Genomic DNA, 22,351 nt, shown 5'->3' with positions numbered 1-22,351 from the left:
CTGTATTTCAAAAAGTGAAAATCTGGACATTAAAGTTGTTGTTTCTTCTTTTTTGCCAAAGCTGTTGTTATGCCCAAAGTTATTGAGCTTTCCTTTTGCAATATTGAGTGTCTGAGCTATTTTTAATGAAATTCGCCAAAATCTACACTTCCCAACACGGGCTGCTGTAATTCTGAATTTTCTCGGATTTGTGCGATTTCCACCTGGAAGCTGTTTATGAGGGCCGAATACCAGCTATGTCCAGGAAATTCCAGACGTATGGCAACCCTACTTTTAAGTGTTGCAAACATGTTTACCTAGCTGAAAGCAGGTTTTTGGGGAGGCCCTGCTGGAGGAAGGCAATTCCCTAATTCAGTTATCTACATAAAGTGTAGGGTCACTCTTGAAGGGTGGCTAAATAACACAACTTTAAAATTACCCATAGTGTATATGCCTCATTTGCTTTTTTAACAGTTCTGGCCCACTAGCCTGTTCCTGCCAATACTCTGCCCACAACCCATATGGTAACTCACTATAACCCACAATATGTTCCCAAGTAAGAGCTGAACTGGTATGTGGCAGATTACAAGAAGGGCAAGTTCCATAGCATTCACAAGTCTGCTTTAACATGATATATATGAGAGAAAAAACAGCTTTACTCTAACTTTGTGGACTTCTTCTTTACTTCAATATGCAGGAGCTCAAGGAGGCAGGAAGGGAACTCGTCTAGTCCAAGCGGCTACTCAAAAGCAGAAACTGACGAGCGCAAAGACCATGAAAGGCTTTATTCAGTATGTATTTGGTTATGGAGCCCAGCAAGATGGAACAGGCAAAGCATGAAAACCCCAGGAAATAGTTAAGAGATTTTTATTCTAATAGCTTTAATTACAGTGCTTGTTTGTCGAAATGAAAACTGAAAACAAGTATACAAAACAGTTGATTACTGTGTATTGAAAGCAAATAAAGAGATTTTCCACAACACTAAACAAACCAGTTCTGATAGTTCCTCAAGTTAAAGTTTAAACAGCTCCAGCTTCTTCAGTGTTTTATCAAAATACAAAAGAAAAAAAAAAGTTAAGAGGTCTTCTTGATGGCAAATCTGAACCTTGCAGTATGAGGGATGTGAAGGGGTTTCCACACATATACAGATATGGGAGTGTTCCAAAAAATGGCATCAAACACTTCTAGAATGGAATGAAACTCCAAACTCTCATGCTTTTAGTATTTCCCCCCCTAAACATTACATTAGGTGGCTTGGATGGCATTTCTTACTTAAGTACAGTACTTGCTGATGACAGAGCTGAGCACTGCTATGGGCTGCTGTACTCTGTGGAAATAATTTGTCTTCTGGAGTACTGTAGTTCTACATGAGAAAAGTCCAAAACACTTGGGGAGGGGGCGACAACAGAACAGGTAAAGAATGGCATCCAAATTAGACGCAAGAGGAGAAAAACGTTCTTGCCCAAATCTGAGAGAGCACTAGAGGGTCATAGTGTTTTACACGTGCGCCAATTTCTCTTAAGTCTGTGGCCTGAACTGAACTGAACTCTGACTTTAGGAGATCTCACATTCACAAAAAACACAAAAGAGGTTGTCAAGCACAGGAAGATCCAGGATGCTGCTCATTCCATGGACCTATAACATGTTAAATTGCTGGTATTCAAGTTGTTGCAGAACTCACAATGGACATTTTGTTCAAGTGTTTCAGCTTTCCTTCTTTTCTAAAAAAGAAACTGACATCTCCAGGCTAAAAAATAGCCACCAAATCTGGCCTCCCCACAGACCTCGCAAGCCAAGAGGGATTGTATTCAGCTCTAGCGTACAACCAGACAACTGGCAACTTTTCTCTGAATCCACTTCAAATCCCTTCCCCAGTACTAAACAGCGAGTTGATTTTCTTTATAATAAAAAAGCTGAGTAATATTGCATAGGAGTACCAGAAACTGTCTCATTGGAAACAAGAACTATTTACATTAAATAAGAAACCTAAACTGTTTTCAGGCTTGGATTTGCCACATGTACAGCATGGTGAAGGACATCCTGTGACAAGAGAAATGAAAACAGCTTCCGGCACTCAATACCACAAAGTAGCATGGTTTGCCACGTTAGAGTAAAGCGAAGGGTGAAGGAGGAGGAGGAGGAGAAGGAAGAGGAGGAGGAAATAAGGAGGGGTGGAGAAAAGAGGGGAAAGAAGAGTATTTTTAGGGCTTCATTTCTGGTTTCGGAGCTGATTGGACAACCAGTCCAGTCCTTCATAGAGACCGTCTCCACTAGTGGCACAGGTGGCCTGGATATACCAGTTCCTGTGGCGAAGAGAATGCAGTCCTAGTTTGTCTGTGATTTCTGCTGCATTCATCGCATTAGGCAGGTCCTGAAAAATGGAAGCAATTCGCTTTAGAAAATGGATTTTTGTTTCCTTTAGAGAATTCATAGGAAGAATCCGCAACATACAGTTCAAATGTGGCATAATGGTAAGATGTTGCATTGACCATTAATCTGTGCGATCTGGACTACAGTGTGATATAGACAGAACCAGATCTGGTTCCCTGGGGCAAAGACATCCTTGGGCTCTCACACGGCTTGCAACAGTAGCAACCCACCCTTCTCAATCCAGTGAGAATACAGAAGGCCCATAGTACAGATCATGACGAGAGTGGAAATTTTGAATCTGGCCGTATATGTAGCATGCAAAATTCCTAAATTGTCTGAAGTGTGGTGGAGAAAAAGTGATGGAAAAGTGAGACTTGTAAAGGCAACAGATGCTCTGGGATATTCATATATTCATACTCTTGACAGATATTTTTGGTACTTTTAAACCCTACATAATGGCATTGTGGTGCCACAACACCAATTTGTTTGGAGGTGCAGCAGTTCAGAAAAGTCAGTAAAGAAGCACTTTTAGCATGGTAAAATCGTATGTTTGCAAGGGAAGTCCCGGGGGCTCCTTAATGCAACTGTGTCACGCAAGAAACCATATATTTTACTTCTGAAATCTGTCAGTAATATTATTTCCAGCCCACTGCCGACAGCAAGGCCCATAGACATAGGCATAACCAACAGAGGGTGACTGGAAGGTGAGAACTCTTACAGCCCACCATCACAACTGGAGGCAAAGGGAACCCTGTGCTACCATTCTGGCTGTGCTGTTCACGATCACTTACCTGTTTGTTAGCAAACACTAAAAGGACAGCATCTCTGAGCTCATCTTCTGCCAACATTCTCATAAGTTCTTCTCGGGCCTCATTGACTCTCTCTCTGTCGTTACTATCAACCACAAAGATCAAACCTACAAAGGAAACAACAGTTGTTTACATGGACAGGCATGGAGACAGAGAGCCTTTCTGAAAGGAAGTTTTAAGTATGGAACTAGGTCTATTGTCATAAAAATGTGTCTATACCAATAGGCACTAGCAATCTATAATGTAATTTAAATCAAATTCACTAGTTACGGGGCTAAAGCTAGCCACACAGCAACCAAGTAATAGTGAACTATGTGAAGAAGCCATTTACTCAAGTATTGCTTTTGATCAAGCCAATGGATGTATATAATCTTCTGGAATCTGCTCAAAGTCCAAGGTTATAACAATACCAAAATGATGAGATAATTCTGGGCATTTGCAAACAAGGTAGGAAAGAATGAGTAGGAACCCTTTAAATAAGATTCTTGGGCTCTTAGAAAGAAAGCTGTAAGAAGCGCCTACCAAAATTCTGCATGCTAAAGCCACAGATGAAAGAAAAAAAGACCAATATTTAGAGAAGAATTGTATAACATGATGGGACTTGCGTATTTTTTTTACCTCCATCTGTCAGTCAACATATCCTAAGGTGGTGCTATCTAACCAAGTGTTCAAGAGAAGCCATCCTATAGTTAAGATCAGCGCTATTGCTGATGTTTCCATCAGTAACATGCTGATGCAGCCAAATTACAACATACTGGAAAAGCTACTTAAAATAGCTCACCTTGAAAGTGCTTTGATATCTATATGGAAAAAAGCCACAAACTTGAGACGTCGCACAACTTCATTTACAGAATAGGTATGGAGAAGCTATATGACATTACTACATGGGAATACCTGAAAGGATGCCCTCAACAATCTCCTCTTAATACCCAGATTACTCAAGAAAGACAGCAAAATGCTGGTTGAATGCTTGAGATGCTACCAAAATGACTGACTTTCTTACTTACCAGGATAAAAGCCAATGTCTAGTATTTTACTTATGAAAAGCAGCCAGTAGACGAGGCACAAATGACCAGCTGAATTCATGTCCAAGAAAACATCCGACTCTTGACCTCCTGACCTAAAGCTCGCTTTAGTGCCATGCTGCTGCTGTGGCAACCTTATTACACATGTGCAGGTACATAGGGAGCTGCCATATACTGTAAGTTTATCTAACTCAATTTTGTTTACATCGATTGGCAGTGGCCCTCCTGGATTTCAGTCAGGATTTGGTCAGCCCTACCTGGGTACTCCAGGAAACGTAACCTGGAACCTTCTGCATGCAAGGCATGTCTCTACTACTAAGCTATGGCTCCAACCAGAACCATGAAGGATTCATAGACACAGCAAGTATGGTGAGCTATTTTCTGTGCAGAAACAAGTATATCATACTGTTTTTCCAGTGATTCTGAAACTTTAGCTCTTGGGTCACAACAACGTTGACACCATAAGACAAAGTAGCCTCAGCAAGGATTTCAAAAGCAGTGAGACAACAGCCAACAATGTCATGTTATGCGTCTACATCACCGATGCAGCAGCTCCTGTGCTTAAAGGTAAACTGTGACACATGCTGATCTGTCACAGCCTTTGCTAAGTCAGCCCCAAGGGCTAAAAAGAGACACTCATAAAACAGATCCAAGATTTAATGCACTCAGCAATAACCTCGCTAAAAGATCATGAAGCTAACAATCAATAGGCCACCAAGTGATCTGAAAGTGGTTTTCATTATACAAATTACATACCCTCAGTTACAACATGCTAGCAAGTTTAGAGAGTTGCCTTCAGTTTTCCCTGGACTTGTTCTATTCAAAAGAAGGGACACTTGGCTAGTGTTGCTGACATGAACACCCAAAACGGACCAGTAGTCCATGGGTTCTATTTGGCCCACAAAAGGCCTTCAATTGTTCCCTGGGGTGATATGGAGGAGTTACACACAGGTGCACAGCTACTTTAAACCAATGTATGGCCAAATCTACTGCAGAAGCTAGAGAGGGGACAATTGGGCAAGCTTGCTAGGCACTCCTTTTGTTTGGCTGCCAAACACTGACACAAAACCTGAAGCCAACACTGAAGGTACTTGTACTGACCATGGCATACTACTGGAGCTTGTTTTTTGTACATTCTGTGGAAAGGAATCTCTTAGAATCTTAAGATTAATTTTTGGGAACACAGAAGTTGCAGAAAGAATCAGAAGACTGACCTATGTATCTAGCTCTTTGCTGTCTGACAACAGCTCTCCAAGGTTCCAGATAGCAGTGTCTCTTGATCTCCATTGGAGATGCTAGGGACTGAACCTAGATATTTTTTTTGCAGGCAAAACTATGGTTCTGATTTAGGGGAATGCAACTGTTGGTATACTTGCAAAGAAAACACTCAAAATGCAATTGTAAGGGTTATGTCACATATGTGAATGAACTAAATAACCTAAGCTGGAGCAGAATGGACATGTCCTATCTTGATACTTGTGCTAAGAAAAGACTGTCCCTACTGCAAGTTTCACGTTCTGAATGACAAAAGTCTGTGGGACAGAAAGACCTAAAGACATATCCCATCCCACTCAGTACTAGACAGGTAGCTGATATGTTTACTTCATGCTATCAACATAGTTATGGAGTAACTGAAGATGCCTGAGTGGGTCTCTATAAATACAAAAAAAAAGGATATGGTCAGTTACAGAAAATAGCTCACCTTGTGTATTCTGGAAATAATGGCGCCAGAGTGGTCTGATCTTATCCTGACCACCTACATCCCACACTGTGAAGCTAATGTTCTTGTATTCTACAGTTTCTACATTGAAACCTGAAACAAAAAAGTGGGAGAAAAGTTGAGCAGTTAACAAGTGAAACAACATGCTCATCCATTTTACCCAAACTAAGGTAGAGAAGGAAATGGCTGAATTCAACTATATGCTTGTTACCCCCCCCCCAAATCTCCTGACCAACTGGTCCACATTTTAAAAGCCAGTCTTAAAATATATATTTAGAATATACACTAATACCCCCCCACATCAAATATATACTTCATAAGGAGCAAACAGCTTATTTAACACAGATTTTTGCATTTGAAACGGCAAGTCAGTGAGCTACTATAGTCCAAAGGAGCTGAATTATATTGAAGGCCACACTGAAAACATATTGCCAAGTGAAGAGCCACTAGTAAGTTAGAATACGTAATTGCACCTAAATATTATTCACTTGTCATTTTCAAAAGCATACAGGCCAAGTATTACAGTGGTATCTCCAGTTGCGGATGGGATCCGTTCTGGAGCTCCGGCCAGATCCTGAGGTTTCCACGTCCAGAGGTGCCTGTTCTGCACATGTGCACAACGCGATAGAGCGCTTCTGCACATGCATGAGCGGCCAAACCTGGAAAAATACTTCCAGGTTTGCCGCTTTTGCAACCCGAAGTTTACGTTGCCCAAGGGTAACGTAAGCCGAGGTTCTACTGTATTTTGCAATGTTTCTTCTTTCAAATGTTTGCCACAGTTTTTAAAGGATTTACAGGATGACGCCTCTCCTATGGCTAGTTTCTCAATTTTAAAAAGGAAATACAACCGACCAATGAGATATAACATATTATATATCACAGCAGATAACAACCAAAGCAACAAAAATGGCTGTAGCAACATCTTAACATTCAGAGACATTGTCAACATTTTCCTCCCTCTACTATTCCAGCATTAGTCAAATCCTTTCTTGAAGAGAAGCAAATTAAGAAATATTGGAGTTGTATCTTGTGCTCTCTAAGCAATGAGTTCTAATGGATCTATAAACATGGTTAGAGCGACCAAATGCTTATTTCACCTGGGTAATAAATGCATCATCAGACATATGTAGACCAACCATACGCGAGTTTACTCAACAGTACTGTCAGTCTGTGTACAATTCCAATCTTTATCTACTTTTAAATATGTTTAAAACAGTCACATATTTCTAAAGGGAAGCTGCTTAACATCTTACCTATAGTAGGGATGGTAGTTACTATTTCACCAAGCTTAAGTTTGTACAATATAGTAGTCTTTCCTGCAGCATCCAGCCCGACCATAAGTATGCGCATCTCTTTTTTGCCAAAAAGGCCTTTGAAGAGGTTAGCGAAAATATTTCCCATGCTTAAGTCTGGTGCTCACTCACTGGCCAAAGAAATCTAGGAGAAAACAAATTCAAAACAGTTAGTTGTGTACAGTGTGATGATCACACCCAGCTCAATCCTTAGGAGTAAAAGCCCACTGGAACTCAGTGAGATTTATTTCCAAGTGTTAAGTGTGAAAAGCCACCTCACAACAATGGAGGCTCAATGCAGAGCAGAAGTTTTAAGACTGTGAACAGGGATTAGATTGGAAAGGTCATTTTCAATGGTGGGTTCTCAGCTTTGGATACTGCAACAAGACCAACAGTAACAGATACTTTTAACACAAGACACACAAAATGGGTTTTGTAGGAGACTGCAAGTAGTATGACTATCTTGGCCAGTTTGGTGGAGGGGGGGGAGAGAGAGAAGAAAGAAGCTTGAGGAATCCCCCCCATCCAGCTTGAATGGTAGCCCCTCCCTCTCCCATTACAGGGCCTTCTGCAGAAGCATTTTGTTTTGAATGAAGCCATCTTCTAAACAAATGGTCTTTTCCATTCTACTGTTTTGTTTTGAATCAATGCTTGTTGTTCAAGAATCTTACATAAACTTGTGAGGTCTACCTGAAAAGGGTTGTATGGATACCTTAAATGAAAAGTTTGCTGCCGTAAATGCTTTTCGTATTCTTCAGTATATAGTATTCTAGAGAAACCACTCAAAGTGTACAAGAAACATATTTGTTTATACCACTGCTTCTCACAGATGTGAACATGAAATCTTTATTACGTCAAAACAAAGAAAATGACCACTGGAGTCGGATTTAGATAAAGTCATGCCTATTTCACAACTTATTCCTATTGATTTTCAAGCACTTTTTATTTTGTAACCAAACCTTGTAACAAGCAAGGCAAGGCACCAACCAAGGAGCAGTAGGGCCAGGACACCCCCAAGTTACCCTGAGATAGCATAACAAGACTGTATTGACAGTATTGTCAGCTACCATGGAAGTCTTACAACTCAAAATACATTGTGAACCTAAATATACTGGATTGTATCAAACCAAGTAGAGATCTAGTGCACAAGGTGGGGGCACAAGGACTTCCACGTGTGCACTAGATCTCCCCCGCCTTGTGCCCCCACCATGACAATTTGCAGAATAAATGTGGGGGCCACACAGGGGGAGGAGAGGTTGTGGTGCAAAGTCCTAGTGCTAAAATGACTAGCATTCAGGTTCCAAAATGTCTAAGTAAAAGCATAATGCTACCAATTTCCAGCATTTTGAAAATTGTCATAAATATGCTATACAGTGGTGCCTCGCAAGACGAAATTAATCCGTTCCGCGAGTCTCTTCGTCTAGCGGTTTTTTCGTCTTGCGAAGCAAGCCCATTGACGGCTTAGCGGATTAGCGCTATTAGCGCCTTTTAGCGGCTTATCGGCTTAGCGGATAAGCGGCAAAGTGGCTTAGAAAAAAGGGGGGAGGGGAAAAAAACCCGCAGGAACTCGCAAGACATTTTCGTCTTGCGAAGCAAGCCCATATGAAATTCGTTTTGCGAAGCACCTCCAAAACGGAAAACCTTTTTGTCTTGCTTGTTTTCCGTCTTGCAAGGCATTCGTCTTGTGGGGCACCACTGTAGTAACAAGGAAGTTAGCAGGAATGTCATAATAAAAGATTATTCCAGTTTCCTTAACGAAAAAATATATCAAATGTGCCTCACTAATCCACACCACACTAGGCACCACTTCCCCAAAAGTAGGATTGATTTGATAATTCAGAGATGGAAAAATCAGATTCCAGCAGCGCCATTCTTACACAAAAGGGTAAAACACTACTTCAAAATTCCAAAAAAACCACACAAAACAAACCCCAACCCATCATCAGCAGAGACTTAGGCAACTAAGCTCCTAGGGTTCTCCCTCCACTCCAAATTCTAAAAACACTTAAAAAAGCTAAGGGGGGAAAAAAGGTGATGGCTACTTGGGGAGACAGCTTCTACTTAGCTACACTTGGCAGACATATCGACAGCTAGCACCATGGTTCAGGCACACGAGAAAGAAAAAGGAATTATATATTGGTAGCCATGTGGATTTTAAAGCACTTTCTTAGAACAGGATCACTGCTTGTCTTAAAAAAACCCATTACCTTTATTTAGCAACAGATTTCACTGTGGCAGCCAAAAAGAACATTTTATATACAGTGAGTCATCACATGGTTCACACCTTTATTACACTTACACACACAAAGATCAGGAATAACATCGTGACTAGCTCATATTAGCAAAGCAGCTTTTTCCTACAGTTTCAGTCATTCTCTCTGTCACCAGAGGAACAAACAACAATCCTTATTTGGTTAGAGGAAGGGCCTTGTAGGAGTAAAAAACAAGTCCTGCTTTCTGGCCATGGTTTCTACATGACAGCTTTTAACTCTCTGCCTGCACCTTGTGAAGGTGCACGGCCGTTCCAATGCTCTGCACTTATACGCAAATTCACCCATTTTCTCTTTTGCTCCACAACTGAGTACTAACCTAGCAGAAAATGCAATTATCTATATTATTGTAGTAAGTATGTATCAATGTTCTTAGATCACTGGGAAGTGGCTTTAAATCAAACTCAGCTATGTTATTCTGGGACATCGCTTTTCTTTTGAAGATGATGCCCTGCTAATAGCGTGTCTTTCAGAAATTAACACAGATGCCAAGAATATTCCATGTTTTCTTACAAAACATATTCCACATGCTTGCTAGGAGTGCTCCAAAGATAATCAATCCATACATTTCACATTTCAGCTTTGCAAATTAACACATCCTATAAACTTTGTTAGGACAAGCTGACAGTATAACATGGTAGTCACACAATGTTCGGTTTCCTGCAGATCACTGTCAACACCACTCAACAGCTGCTAATTGCATTTCCAAAAGTATGACTCTCAAGAATGCTTCAGGAAACAAAGACACCTCAAAAATAACAAAGAAAAGATTGATGGCCAAAATTTAAAAAAACTGCATTATCGTCACAGTTTTCTGCTAGAAGCTTAAATATTTTGAGATTTAACCCCTGCTTCTAAACATGCCAGACACTAAGCACATGATATGAAACTCACGAGAAAACTGCACGTACCAGGGGCTCAGTTACCTTCGCTTCAAATACCACCAAAGATATTAACTTTATGCAGCAACAAAACTGAGAGGGCACCACTTGCCTGGTGCCATGATCGATGGCATAAATCAACTACAAACATTTAGGTGAGTAGTTATTAACATCAGTTCAGCATAGAGTACGGTGTGGGAATCTTTCCTAGGAACTTCTATTCACTGCCACACAGTGAATTCTAACTGCATGTACCCACGCTTAGATCAGAGGAGGGGAACCTGCAGCACTCCAAGTTCCATCAGCTCTAGCCAGCATGGCTGTATGATACAGCTGAATATTTAGAAGCCCATAGGTTCCCCAGCCATAGTTCAGGAAGAAGCTGCATTCAACACTGACTATTGTGTGCCCATAATAGCTTATTTCACACAGTCCATACATATCATTGCATAGTTGTGTCTAAACTACACATGAAATCTTTGCAGCTCAATTGCCTCTGGCTGTTTACAGTATTTAAGATAACATCAAAACTAAAATATTTATGCATCACAGCTGTGTGTACGTTTATACTTAAAATCTCAACCCATAAACTCTTGAGTAATTCTACAGACTTCAGTAAGACTACTCTGGAGTTGGAAAAGACTAATTTTCAGGTTCCACGGGAACAGGATTAAATAAAAATCATGATTATGCAATAGTTCATTGCAGCATTTCTTGACCATTTTGGAACTTTAAAGGTAAAGGTAAAGGTACTCCTGCCCGTACGGGCCAATCTTGACAGACTCTAGGGTTGTGCGCCCATCTCACTTAAGAGGCTGGGGGCCAGCGCTGTCCGGAGACACTTCCGGGTCACGTGGCCAGCGTGACAAAGCTGCATCTGGAAAGCCAACACAGCATGAAAACGCCGTTTACCTTCCCGCCAGTAAGCGGTCCCTATTTATCTATTTGCACCCGGGGGTGCTTTCGAACTGCTAGGTTGGCAGGCGCTGGGACCGAGCAACGGGAGCACACCCCGCCGCGGGGATTCGAACCGCCGACCTATCGATCGGCAAGCCCTAGGCGCTGAGGCTTTTACCCACAGCGCCACCCGTGTCCCTTGGAACTTTACCAAACTATAAATTAAGTGTTAAAATAGTGCCATGGAGATACTGGAGTACAATATGCAACTATTTCTGCCTTTCTCCAAACATTTCCACTGCCCTTTCACTCTTCCTACAGGACCAAGTAACCATTTCTCCTACTTATTCTATACAGTAGTACCTCGGGTTAAGTACTTCATTTGTTCCGGAGGTCTGTTCTTAACCTGAAACTGAAGCACCACTTTAGCTAATGGGGCCTCCTGCTGCTGCAGTGCCGCAGGAGCACGATTTCTGTTCTCATCCTGAAGCAAAGTTCTTAACCCGAGGTACTATTTCTGGGTTAGCAGAGTCTGTAACCTGAAGCATATGTAACCTGAAGCGTATGTAACCCAAGGTACCACTGTATTTTGTCTCCCACCCCCTCACACACCTCATGACTACCAACAGCTTTCATTCCCCAACAGAACGTGCAGAGATTTTTGTATGCAGTTGTGTACCTTCAGCCTGCATGGACTACAAATACAAGATGGGCATTAGAAAAGGAATACCTTAACTTTAAAACTACACAAACTCACTAGCTAGCCAAGCTAGGATAACCAATGTTTTCAGTATCATGTGCTGCTTGCTACAGAACAATTCCCTTGTGGTCAAGACTGTCTGCACACATTAATCCCCAACTGAGACTTACAGGTTCTCCCCACAATTATAGTTGTGCTTTTCAAAAAATAAACTAAAGAGTGCTTCAAGATACTAGCAGCGTCCTGGCTGTTCATGTAAGAAGTGTAGACTGGCTAATGTGCATGGATGCAGCACAGGCATTTGTCCTATTTAGAGTTGGCCATTTAGCATCCCTTCCAAGTCCCTTCATGACGAGGCAACAGCCACCAACACATATACTTTATTCACTATACCTTATGGCCTGCAGGCTGCTGTGAACTTCATACAGGGAAATGTTATTTCATATTTAGCACTCCCTATAATAGCAGACAAGGGACGCAGGTGGCGTGTGGGTTAAAGCCTCAGCGCCTAGGGCTTGCCGATCGAAAGGTCGGCAGTTCGAATCCCTGCGGCGGGGTGCGCTCCCGCTACTCAGTCCCAGCGCCTGCCAACCTAGCAGTTCGAAAGCACCTCCGGGTGCAAGTAGATAAATAGGGACCGCTTACCAGCGGGAAGGTAAACGGCGTTTCCGTGTGCGGCTCTGGCTCGCCAGAGCAGCGATGTCACGCTGGCCACGTGACCCGGAAGTGTCTCCGGACAGCGCTGGCCCCTGGCCTCTTAAGTGAGATGGGCGCACAACCCCAGAGTCTGTCAAGACTGGCCCGTACGGGCAGGGGTACCTTTACCTTTTATAATAGCAGACGTGCATGTATATCCATTGCATCGAAAGGAAAAGTGGGGTGAGGAGACTTGTTCAATGGTACAGAGCCCTTTATTCTTAAAGAAAATACAGCAGCAGGGTCTTTTAACACCCCTTGCCTCCCCTCAAACATCAGCCTTGTTTGCCTATGTGTACTGGCAGCATGCTGGCATAAGGAGCTCCCTGGCAGTAAGTCTCTGGGTCTCAAACATGTTCCGCTTTCAAAGTCATAACAATTAGTAAAAGAGAACACACTGTGATATCACTGTGTGGTTGAGTTTCCTATTACTGCTTCACTTGCTCATTTGCAGGGGCAGGGAAACCATCCAATGACTCCACATTCTGCGGTCTTTACTAGCTGTTACAGGAAGAGGAAGATATTTCATAGGGCTGTTGCTTCTGGAAGCATCTACCTATCCTGCATAATGTCTAGTTTAGTCCCAAACATATATTTCAATAATTCTATAGCTCTTTTAACACAATTTTTTGGGCTCTTGCACAGGAAGGCAGATTGCTAGATACAGATACATGGTGCAACTCTCCACATTAAAAAAAAACCCCTGCATGTTCCTTGAACATGCCTTCATTTGTGACCAGCAATGAAACCTAAATGGATTGCAACTAGACAAGCAAAGAGCATAAACAGCACACAGGCCTAGAGCAAAATACTTTTTCGCAGTAAATGGCTTAAATATTAAGCTGCATTAATTGTTACTCAGCACGGAAAGGTACTGAACTGTTTTTATACTCTAGTGAGATTATAAATTAGAGGAGGAAGCAAACAATAGTGTGTAACACTTTTCGACTGCGATGCCTATGAAAAAAGAATTTGAGAATGGAAATGTTAGCATGTGGTATTTCACTTCTCCAAAAAATTACTTAGAAGTAATATTGTTGGATTTTTGCATACTGCAAGAAAGACTGCTGAAAAAAATTAAAAAGTTGCAAAAGCTGGAAGCTTACTAAAACTCCTTGCCTAAAAGTTGCAAAAAGGGGCTTGAGTGACATTTCAAGGCTGGACAGCTGACATAGAAAAATATTCAAGTTAGTAAAAGGAATTCCTGCAGTTCAGTTTAATGGAACTTCACTTTCACATTCTATTCCGACAGTGGCCATAAGGCATAATCACAGTTACTCTGATTAATGTTAATACTGTACTGAATTTTTGTCCTGCAGAAATGAAGGCAAGATCCATTCATTGATATTTCTTCCCGATCATATGCATGGTACATTATAGGTAACATCCAGGTAACAACACTCACTGCATTTAAAGCCCCATTTACCTTCAGTGCAATTCTATACATGTTTACTCAGAACTATGTCAGACTGAGTTACATGGGGCTCACTCCAAGCTAACTAGGTATCAGATTGTAGCAATTCAGAAAAGAAGAATATCCAGCTGTTCTCCAATCCTATAAAATAACCATGTTTTAAAATGAATCCTAATTAGACCATACGTGATTCAAAGTCTTAATGAAAAAACAATTAAGTCATAAAATATGTGAAAATACATTTGAATTTGAAACAAATAGGGACAATGATAGAGACTCTTACCATATCAGGGTATAAGAAAAGCAAATGATTGCTAACTGCTCAGACAATAAATGCCCCTGAGCTAGGGTATCAAGATTCCCCCATAAGGACTATTTCCCAGTTTCAAATGGGAAGCAAGCAGCACTTAGCCAGCTATTTTAGGTGTGATAGTAACACAGGCATTCATATTTTGTTTTCAAATGATCTCTTTCTACAGCACTAGATCTCTCATAGCATGAGCATATTATATCTTGCTTACTCAAAAAAGTCACAGAGCAGGTCAAGGAGAAGATTAATTGAACACTTTCATGACAAATTATTTTTGTCATGAAAGAATTTGAGCTTTCATTTTTACCCAGACAGTGGGAAAATGTACTAGCTTCAATACCTAAGGTGTCATTAGATTTAAAATTAATACTAATACAACAGAAAATAATATTTAGAGTTTATTGGACCCTTTACGGTTGTATAAAAAAGATTAGCTAAGATAGCTCAGTGTTGGAAATGTGGCAAGGAAAACATATTTGTACAGTGTTCTTTACTTAAGTAGTTTTGGGGGAAAGTGCTAGACTGTGTAACTATGACTGTGCAGAAAAAGTTAAATCTTTCAGAGGAGAATATTTTATTGAACTATATACCTGCAGTATGGGAATTATCAATGGGACAACGGAAATTGATTTTCTGTGCCCTAATGTTGGCCAAGAGATTGATATTGAGGAATCGGAAAAATAAAGATATGATACCCTTCACCCAATGGACTGGTATGACATAACTGGCAATTTATGAACAGACTGCTTACAGGCGCAGACTCTGTATGGATAAATACGTTAACATTTTGAATGAGTTTATGCAAAATGTAGTATGCTATTAACATTTACATAAGCACTAGGACAATAGCACTATACTAATTTATGCAATAATGTATGGGAATATCATATACTGTATTGCTTTTTGCGTATATTTTCACTTTTATATGTTTCTCCTTTTTCTCCCTCTCACTTTTCCTTTCTTCTGTATCACTTTATTTCTTTTAACTGAAATCACCTTAATAAAATATAAATATTAAAAAAGACAAATTATTTTCGCAAAAGTAGTGCTTAGAGTAGCTGAGATTCCCTCCAAAGGTAGGCTAATCTGCAAAAAAATTAAAATGGTTAGTTATGCATTATTTGAATGCTTCCTTTTGTCCAAAGGATGGGCTTCACCCAATGCATATATACCTTACCTGGTTGGGGCAATAAGTCACTACCTTAAAAGTGGTTGAAAAAAGGATTAGAAAAAACTCATGAAAAGCAAGTTTAGCAATGACTAATAGCTCTGACTGCTAAATAGGACCTCAATGTTTTCAAAGGCAGCATACCTTTGACCCTAGGACTCAACAAGCAGCAGCTCATATGGTCAGTTTGTAATCTTCCCAGAGATCTCTGGCTGTTCCACTATTGAAAACAGAATGCTGAAGAGATGGACATTGGCCTCATCCAGCAGGGTAATTATTGTATGGAGTCTGCTTGGAGAATTAGAGGCACAATGAACATGATTCTCTCCCCCCCCCCATACAAGTTTATCATACATGAGCTATAAAGAAAGAAACCTCATTACAACAAAGGGGTATTTAATGCTTATACTTCCAACCATACAACATGCTTCTTCTAAAAAGTCTAAAATAAGACTAACATGTATTAAAAGTGCAATTCTGGTGCACATTATCTTAGAAACTAGGCAATAAATAAAGAAATAGAAACTTCACTGAATTACGTCATAATCTGAGATTAATGATACCTGTAAGAGCACTGCTTTATAACAGGGCTGATTAACCACAGGAACAAAGGTCTGATAAAGTTTCTCAGCAATTTTTTTTGCACCACCTCCCAAACCACATGGATTTTGGAAACAATGGGAAAAGCAAATGAAAAGACAGCATGTGGTGGGGTAGAGAAGTTACTGTCTAGAGCAGAGGTAGTCAAACTTTTTATACCTACCGCCCACTAATGCATCTTTCTTGATGGCAAAATTTCCTTACCACCCACCAGTGCTCGATGGAAGGAGGATTCAGCTTGTGCTTACAAGCTACCCACAACCCACTACCGCAGACCAGGTTGACAACCCCTGGTCTAGAGGGAAGCTTGTGTGGTGCTGAATTGTCATGTCTTCAGCATATTTGTTTCCCCAAGGAATTTGGATAGCACCAGTGGTTTGGCATTTGGTGGCTATTATATGTCCATTTATGTGTTGGATGTGGTGTGTGTCAAACTTAAAAATAAATAAATGGGATAAGCACTGCAGTATATCTGTTCTGTACTGCTATTCATCATTCTTTTGATAATATTTTTATATTTAGATCACCTTTCCACCTAGGAGCTGAAGGTGGCATATATGGCTCTCCTTCTCCAATCCCCCCCCAGCAACCCTGCAGGGTAGATTAGGTGGAGACAATGTCTGGCTCAAGGTCACCCAGTCAGCTTTATAGCTGAGTGATAATTTGAATCCTGGTCTCCTAGATTTAGTGCTTTGGGACTTCTACCTGTTTTGTGAAGAAACTGACACATGTAACTTAAAGTAAACTAATAAACACCTTAGTCACCAGATTGATAAGTGATGCAATGATGACAACTCCTCCTCTTTTGATTTGTGTGTCTGCAAGTGTACGTGCATACTGTGAATGTGTGCGCAGAATATGAGGGTGGAGTGGCCACATCCACCACTGGCATGTGGCCAAGGGTTGGCAACATGTGAATGCCTTGGGCCAAAAAAGATCACTCACACTCACTTTTTGAGGAGTGTGGAGTACCTTGGTAGGAACTCCACAACCACTTCAACAGTTAACTTTTTTCTAACTTCAGAAATAATGAGTGTTTCCAGTTAAGGCTTCTTGGTGTGCCCAACCCAAGTAAGAAACTTGAAGTTGAAGACGACAACCGACAAGGTCAAAGATAAACAATGAAGCTGGCTGATTTTATGGCCCACAAAGTTTTAATACAATGATAAGTACAACCTCATGCTACGGTGTAAGCTGATACTTCCCTGAAGGAGTTTGCGCAACAGACAGTGCCTGTTCCCTTGTGGTCGAAAGGACAGCAAAGTTCTTATGGCTGACTAATCCAACCTCCCATATGACAATGTAATAGTGTTAGAAACTAAGTTATGAAAGTTAGGAGCTAAATGGCAGGTTATAGGTGCAACAAGGGAATGTCAGGCCACAGTTTTTAAATAACAAGAATACAAAGCTGAAAATGAATGAACTGCAGCTAAAATATTATGTTCATTTTTCACAGGCTCTAGTCCTTCCCCTGCCCACCCCCCTAATACAGTGGTACCTTTGGTTACGAACTTAATTCGTTTCGGAGGTCCGTTCTTAACCTGAGGTACCACTTTAGCTAATGGGGCCTCCCGCTGCCGCCGCATGATTTCTGTTCTCATCCTGAGGTAAAGTTCTTAACCCGAGGTACTACTTCGGGGTTAGTGGAGTCTGTAACCCGAAGTGTTTGTAACCTGAGGGGTTTGTAACCCGAGATACCACTGTATTCTTAAGATGGTCTCTTCCCAGTCTTCAGAGAGTAGCCGGAAGCGGGGAGGCAGAAAAAGGTCCTCCTGTCCTTCCACTCTGCAGTTTTAATCTGAAATCTTAGGTGCGGGACTGCTCCCAGAGCTCAGAAACTGCTTGCGCTAATAAAATTTCGTCGCAAAATGTGGCTAGAACAATGGGAGTTTCGAACACAAGAACAATTCTGTTCTAACCCTGCTCCAGCCAATTAACCACTGAATCCCCCAATACAAGGACTGTTATGTAAAACAACCTGTAAAGCGTTTTTCATCACCCTCTTTCACAGAGCTGCTTAGAAGCTGCATCTAAAGAAGTTAGTCAGAAGAAAATGAGAGAGAGAGAGAGGAAGGAAAAGTCTGCCTTGTTCTTACACATGACCACATTCCTTGGAATGAGCCAGCACCACACCAACCTCCTATCAATGTTCATTCTGGAATATATACTAGTTCACTGAAGATGTACAGCCAATTTTCCTCAACAAGCACCAAAGTAATTACCTGCACCTCCCCTACACACTACTCACAAGCAGTGGAGGCCTTCAACACTCTCTTACAGCCTTAATCCTTTAAATATAGAAAATTAAGCATCACAGTACATGTGAATACAGGAGTGTGGGTAATATTCCCCTAACTGTTTGCACAATATACCCTTAAGTTCAGATACAGGGGCAAGAGTGGATAGATATACACTAGAAAAGGAGGGAGAAACAAAACTGAATGGTTGGCAAAGCTGAACTTCTCTAATCTGGATCCTTCCTTATTCTGTAGGTTTGACCCAACATACCCAAAGAATGCACAGAAACACTTCCTGGATTTTCACACACTTCTAAGCTATAGAGATTAAGCTAAAAACATAAGCTAAATAATGTTTTTCAAGGAAGGGAAGAGGTCTGTAGAGAACTAAATAATTTAAACAGTATTCATGAATGGAGGACTAAATGCATTGATGTAGTTTATTAAGAAATAAAAACACCACCAAACACCTAATGTTTCATTACCAATTACAAGGCATACATAATTAAGAAAGGATATTGACCAGCATTTGGCTGGTATACCTTCACAGCCAACTTGGAGCTACTTATTCAAAGGGGCCAAGGAGAAAGACATGGGTACCAAACCCCTTCACTGGAGAAACCTATTGCCCTTCCTCATTCCCTCACAGACACACTGCGGTTCTGTCACTACCATAGAAGCTGGCAAAAAACCCAAGTAACTCAATGAGAAATATTTCAACTGAAATTGTTTTAGCTAAAAATATAAGAGGATGGATTGTTGCCAGTAGAGTGCATCTGGCTGCATAGACGAGCTGTGCCAATGAGCTCAGAACTGCCAATGTTGTAGTGTATTTCGGGGAGGGGGGGCTTATGAAATAATTCTATGGAGCAATGAGACTGCTTTATGTGTCTGCTGCATAAAGCCTCAAATCTCAACCCTGGAAATGGTATCATAACCATTTCTTCCCTGGAAATGGGGGGCGAAGAGGAGCTTTCTGTTCTGCCATTTCACACTTTTTCTGCACTTGCGTAACTTTCTGTCCTGCTGATGAAGTCACCAGTGAGTGACTAAGTGATCAAAATCTGCTTCCCCACCCCATACCCAGAAACCTTGGGATCTACTACAGGAGACGAAATAAAGGGAGGGAAGCCCTGTCCACCTATCCTCTACGTCTACGTACCCCAAATGTTGAGATCACAAACTTATTGGGGGGGATGGGATGGGGGTGTTGCACTCAAACAACACCTCCAGGGACTCGAACTAAGCAGCAGGTCACGATGGGGCGTGTCCTCATAGTTATGGGGGTTCCCCCCCCTTCTAAGTCCAGCTAAAACTAAGTAGACATGCCTGTCAATCCTCAACTGCTCAGTCAAAGAGGGGTTTTTAATTTTTATTTTTAAGCTGCTACTTTAGGAAGGAAAGGAAAGCAACGTGAAAGCGAGTCGGGGAGGAGGGTGGGACGAGACATTCCTATACATTTCTAAAAAGACATAAAAATAATAGTAATAATTCTTAAAGTGTTTGAAGGAAGTGCCCGGGGGGGGGAGAAGAGAGGAGATCTGACCACAAGGATAAACAACTGGCTGTTTACAACATTAAAAAAAATAATAATACAACGAGAAGGTCTTTGGGGGGGGGGGGGAAAGAAGGGCGGGCGAAGGAGGCCTGGTTGCTTCATCGCCGTGAGCCGTTCGGCTACTCCCCGCGACTATCCAAGGAAGTCTCCCCTCCCCGCTTCAGTATTTTTCGGCCTCAGAAGGGCCTCTTCTCCCCCGCCCCGCCCGCTTCCTCCGCCGAGGCCAAGCCTGCAGTGCGGCCTGCGGCTCCGCTCCCCTCCCCGGCCTGGCGCTAAAGGCCAACGGAGGAATGGCAAGGGGAGAGCCGAACCTCCGGGTGGAATTCCTCGCCATTATTACCACCCTCCCTCCCTCGCCCGCCGGCCGACCCTCAGCTAGGCCCAAGCGCCGGCACCGCCCGACCGGCCTCTCGCCGCTTCCCCGCCCGCCCTCAGCCTCAAAAAGCGCTGCTTACCGGGCGGCGTCTCGGTCTGCCTCGCTGCTTTGAACCCGGGGCTGCTCCTTCCCTGCGTTTTTCTCCTCTCTCTTTTTTTGCTCTTTTCCTTCCCCCCCTCCTCCCCGCCTTCCTTCTTTCTTCCTCCCGTTTCCCTCCCTTCTCTTTCCCTCACTGCGCCCAGGCACACAAGATGGCGGCTCCCGGCGGCCACGTCAGTGCCAGGGAACCTCGCAATGCACGACGGGTAAGCAGGGAACGGCTCCCTCTTTCTCTCGGCCTCACTCGCTCGCTCTGTGCGTGCGCGTGGGTGTCCAGCACCCCTCCCTCCCTTCTTTACCTCACGCCGCAGAAAGGGGGGGGGGCGGGCGAGAGAAGAGAGAGGAGCGCCGGAGAGCAGGAAGGTTGAAGGAGGCAGGGGGCGGGGCTTTGGGAGGGGCGGCCAAAGGAAGAGCGTCGCGCGTGCGCCAAAGGGAGGGGGGGGAAAAAGGCAGAGCGGGCGAAGAGGGCGGGGTCACACACGCACAAAAACCACAGGGGAGCAAGTGGTGGCGGGGAAGTGTAGTTAAGGGGAGCATGCGCGCTCGTACCCTTGGCTCGTGCCCATGTAGACCGTTAAGAACGCCGGCTGGGTAAAGCGCGCGCGCCCCTCTTCAAAATGCCGTTGACGGCGCGCGGCGGTGGAGGTCGCTCGGCGACAGTGCGCGCGTGCGCGCGCGCTTTCTCTCACGCAGAACGGCGGTTAGCCTCGCGCTCGAGAAAAGAGGCAAGGCCAGAACGCGGACGAGGGGGCGGAGCCTTGTTGGCCCAGGCGGCTCTCTTTGCCCCGCCCCGTCGTCGTGAGGCGACCGGGGAACGTGGTTTCCCTCAGAATATTTGCAATACTGTAGTTCCTCGCGGAGAAATAAGCTTTCTGCTTACTCTTTAAAAAAAAAAAAAAACGTGTTCTGTCAGTCTTAAGCACGTGGGCCCAATGCACGCCTCTTAGGAAGCAGCTCCCCATTGAATTCAGCGGAGTTTCTGAGTCGAGTAACAGCCCCACCGCGTCCCCTTGGACGAGTGTGAGGGAATAGGAGTATTGCATCTAGATCAAGGGAAGTAATAGTGCCACTGTATTCTGCTCTGGTCAGACCTCACCTGGAGTACTGTGTCCAGTTCTGGGCACCACAGTTCAAGAAGGACACGGACAAACTGGAACGTGTCCAGAGGAGGGCAACCAAAATGGTCAAAGGCCTGGAAACGATGCCTTATGAGGAACGGCTAAGGGAGCTGGGCATGTTTAGCCTGGAGAAGAGGAGGTTAAGGGGTGATATGATAGCCATGTTCAAATATATAAAAGGATGTCACATAGAGGAGGGAGAAAGGTTGTTTTCTGCTGCTCCAGAGAAGCGGACACGGAGCAATGGCTCCAAACTACAAGAAAAAAGATTCCACCTAAACATTAGGAAGAACTTCCTGACAGTAAGAGCTGTTCGACAGTGGAATTTGCTGCCAAGGAGTGTGGTGGAGTCTCCTTCTTTGGAGGTCTTTAAGCAGAGGCTTGACAACCATATGTCAGGAGTGCTCTGATGGTGTTTCCTGCTTGGCAGGGGGTTGGACTCGATGGCCCTTGTGGTCTCTTCCAACTCTGTGATTCTATGATTCTATGAATTTATTGAAGATTTCAATACAGGCTGCCAGGGCCATAATGCAGAACAACAAAACCGTGTGTTGCAAACTAAACACAACAAACAATAACAAGCAACACGCAGACCAGTATACTAGATATGCCATAATGCAGACTGCCATAAAACAGGAAGTAACGCCATAAGGATAAAGCAACAAAAGTAGAATATGTGAATATGCCATAGTTGTGTAGTTGGGGTTGTTTAAAACCACAGCATTAGAAGCTCCGCTAGAAAGTACAGTTTTACCTCAGACCAAGAAAGGTTAAGGAGCCGAGTCAAAAACGTTGCTGAGGGCAGGAAGCCTTTCTGTAGAAAACAAGTCCA

At 42.8% G+C, this 22,351-nt stretch overlaps 1 protein-coding gene across 2 annotated transcripts; it reads right to left on the bottom strand.

Annotated features, from left to right (window-relative positions):
* Positions 1–749: 749 nt before the first annotated feature.
* Positions 750–21,061, bottom strand: ARF1 (ARF GTPase 1). Of its 2 annotated transcripts, none has more exons than XM_079947091.1 (5): positions 20,951–21,061; positions 7,157–7,340; positions 5,886–5,996; positions 3,141–3,265; positions 750–2,350 (listed from the first exon to the last, which is right to left on the bottom strand). In XM_079947091.1, the coding sequence occupies exons 2-5, from the start codon at positions 7,302–7,304 to the stop codon at positions 2,189–2,191; spliced, it is 546 nt and encodes a 181-aa protein (XP_079803217.1). In that variant the 5' UTR covers positions 7,305–7,340; positions 20,951–21,061; the 3' UTR covers positions 750–2,188. The 2 variants fall into 2 exon arrangements, with proteins under 2 accessions (XP_079803217.1, XP_079803216.1); XM_079947090.1 differs by lacking the exon at positions 20,951–21,061 and adding an exon at positions 20,382–20,763.
* Positions 21,062–22,351: the final 1,290 nt, after the last annotated feature.

The sequence above is a fragment of the Podarcis cretensis genome, assembly GCF_951804945.1.
Source record: "Podarcis cretensis genome assembly, chromosome: 12".
Taxonomy (NCBI): Eukaryota; Metazoa; Chordata; class Lepidosauria; order Squamata; family Lacertidae; genus Podarcis; species Podarcis cretensis.
The sequence above is the reverse complement of the archived record's forward strand: the minus strand, read 5'-3'. Positions and strand labels throughout refer to the sequence as shown.

What these genes read in the sequence shown, in the direction of transcription:
- ARF1 (XM_079947091.1), bottom strand. Translation starts at nt 7,304, where the DNA reads ATGGGAAATATTTTCGCTAACCTCTTCAAAGGCCTTTTTGGCAAAAAA. An exon ending in AACTACCATCCCTACTATAG is followed by an intron (nt 5,997 to 7,156) that starts GTAAGATGTTAA and finishes TTTTTGTTTCAG; the next exon opens with GTTTCAATGTAGAAACTGTA. An exon ending in TAGTGTTTGCTAACAAACAG is followed by an intron (nt 2,351 to 3,140) that starts GTAAGTGATCGT and finishes TCCATTTTTCAG; the next exon opens with GACCTGCCTAATGCGATGAA.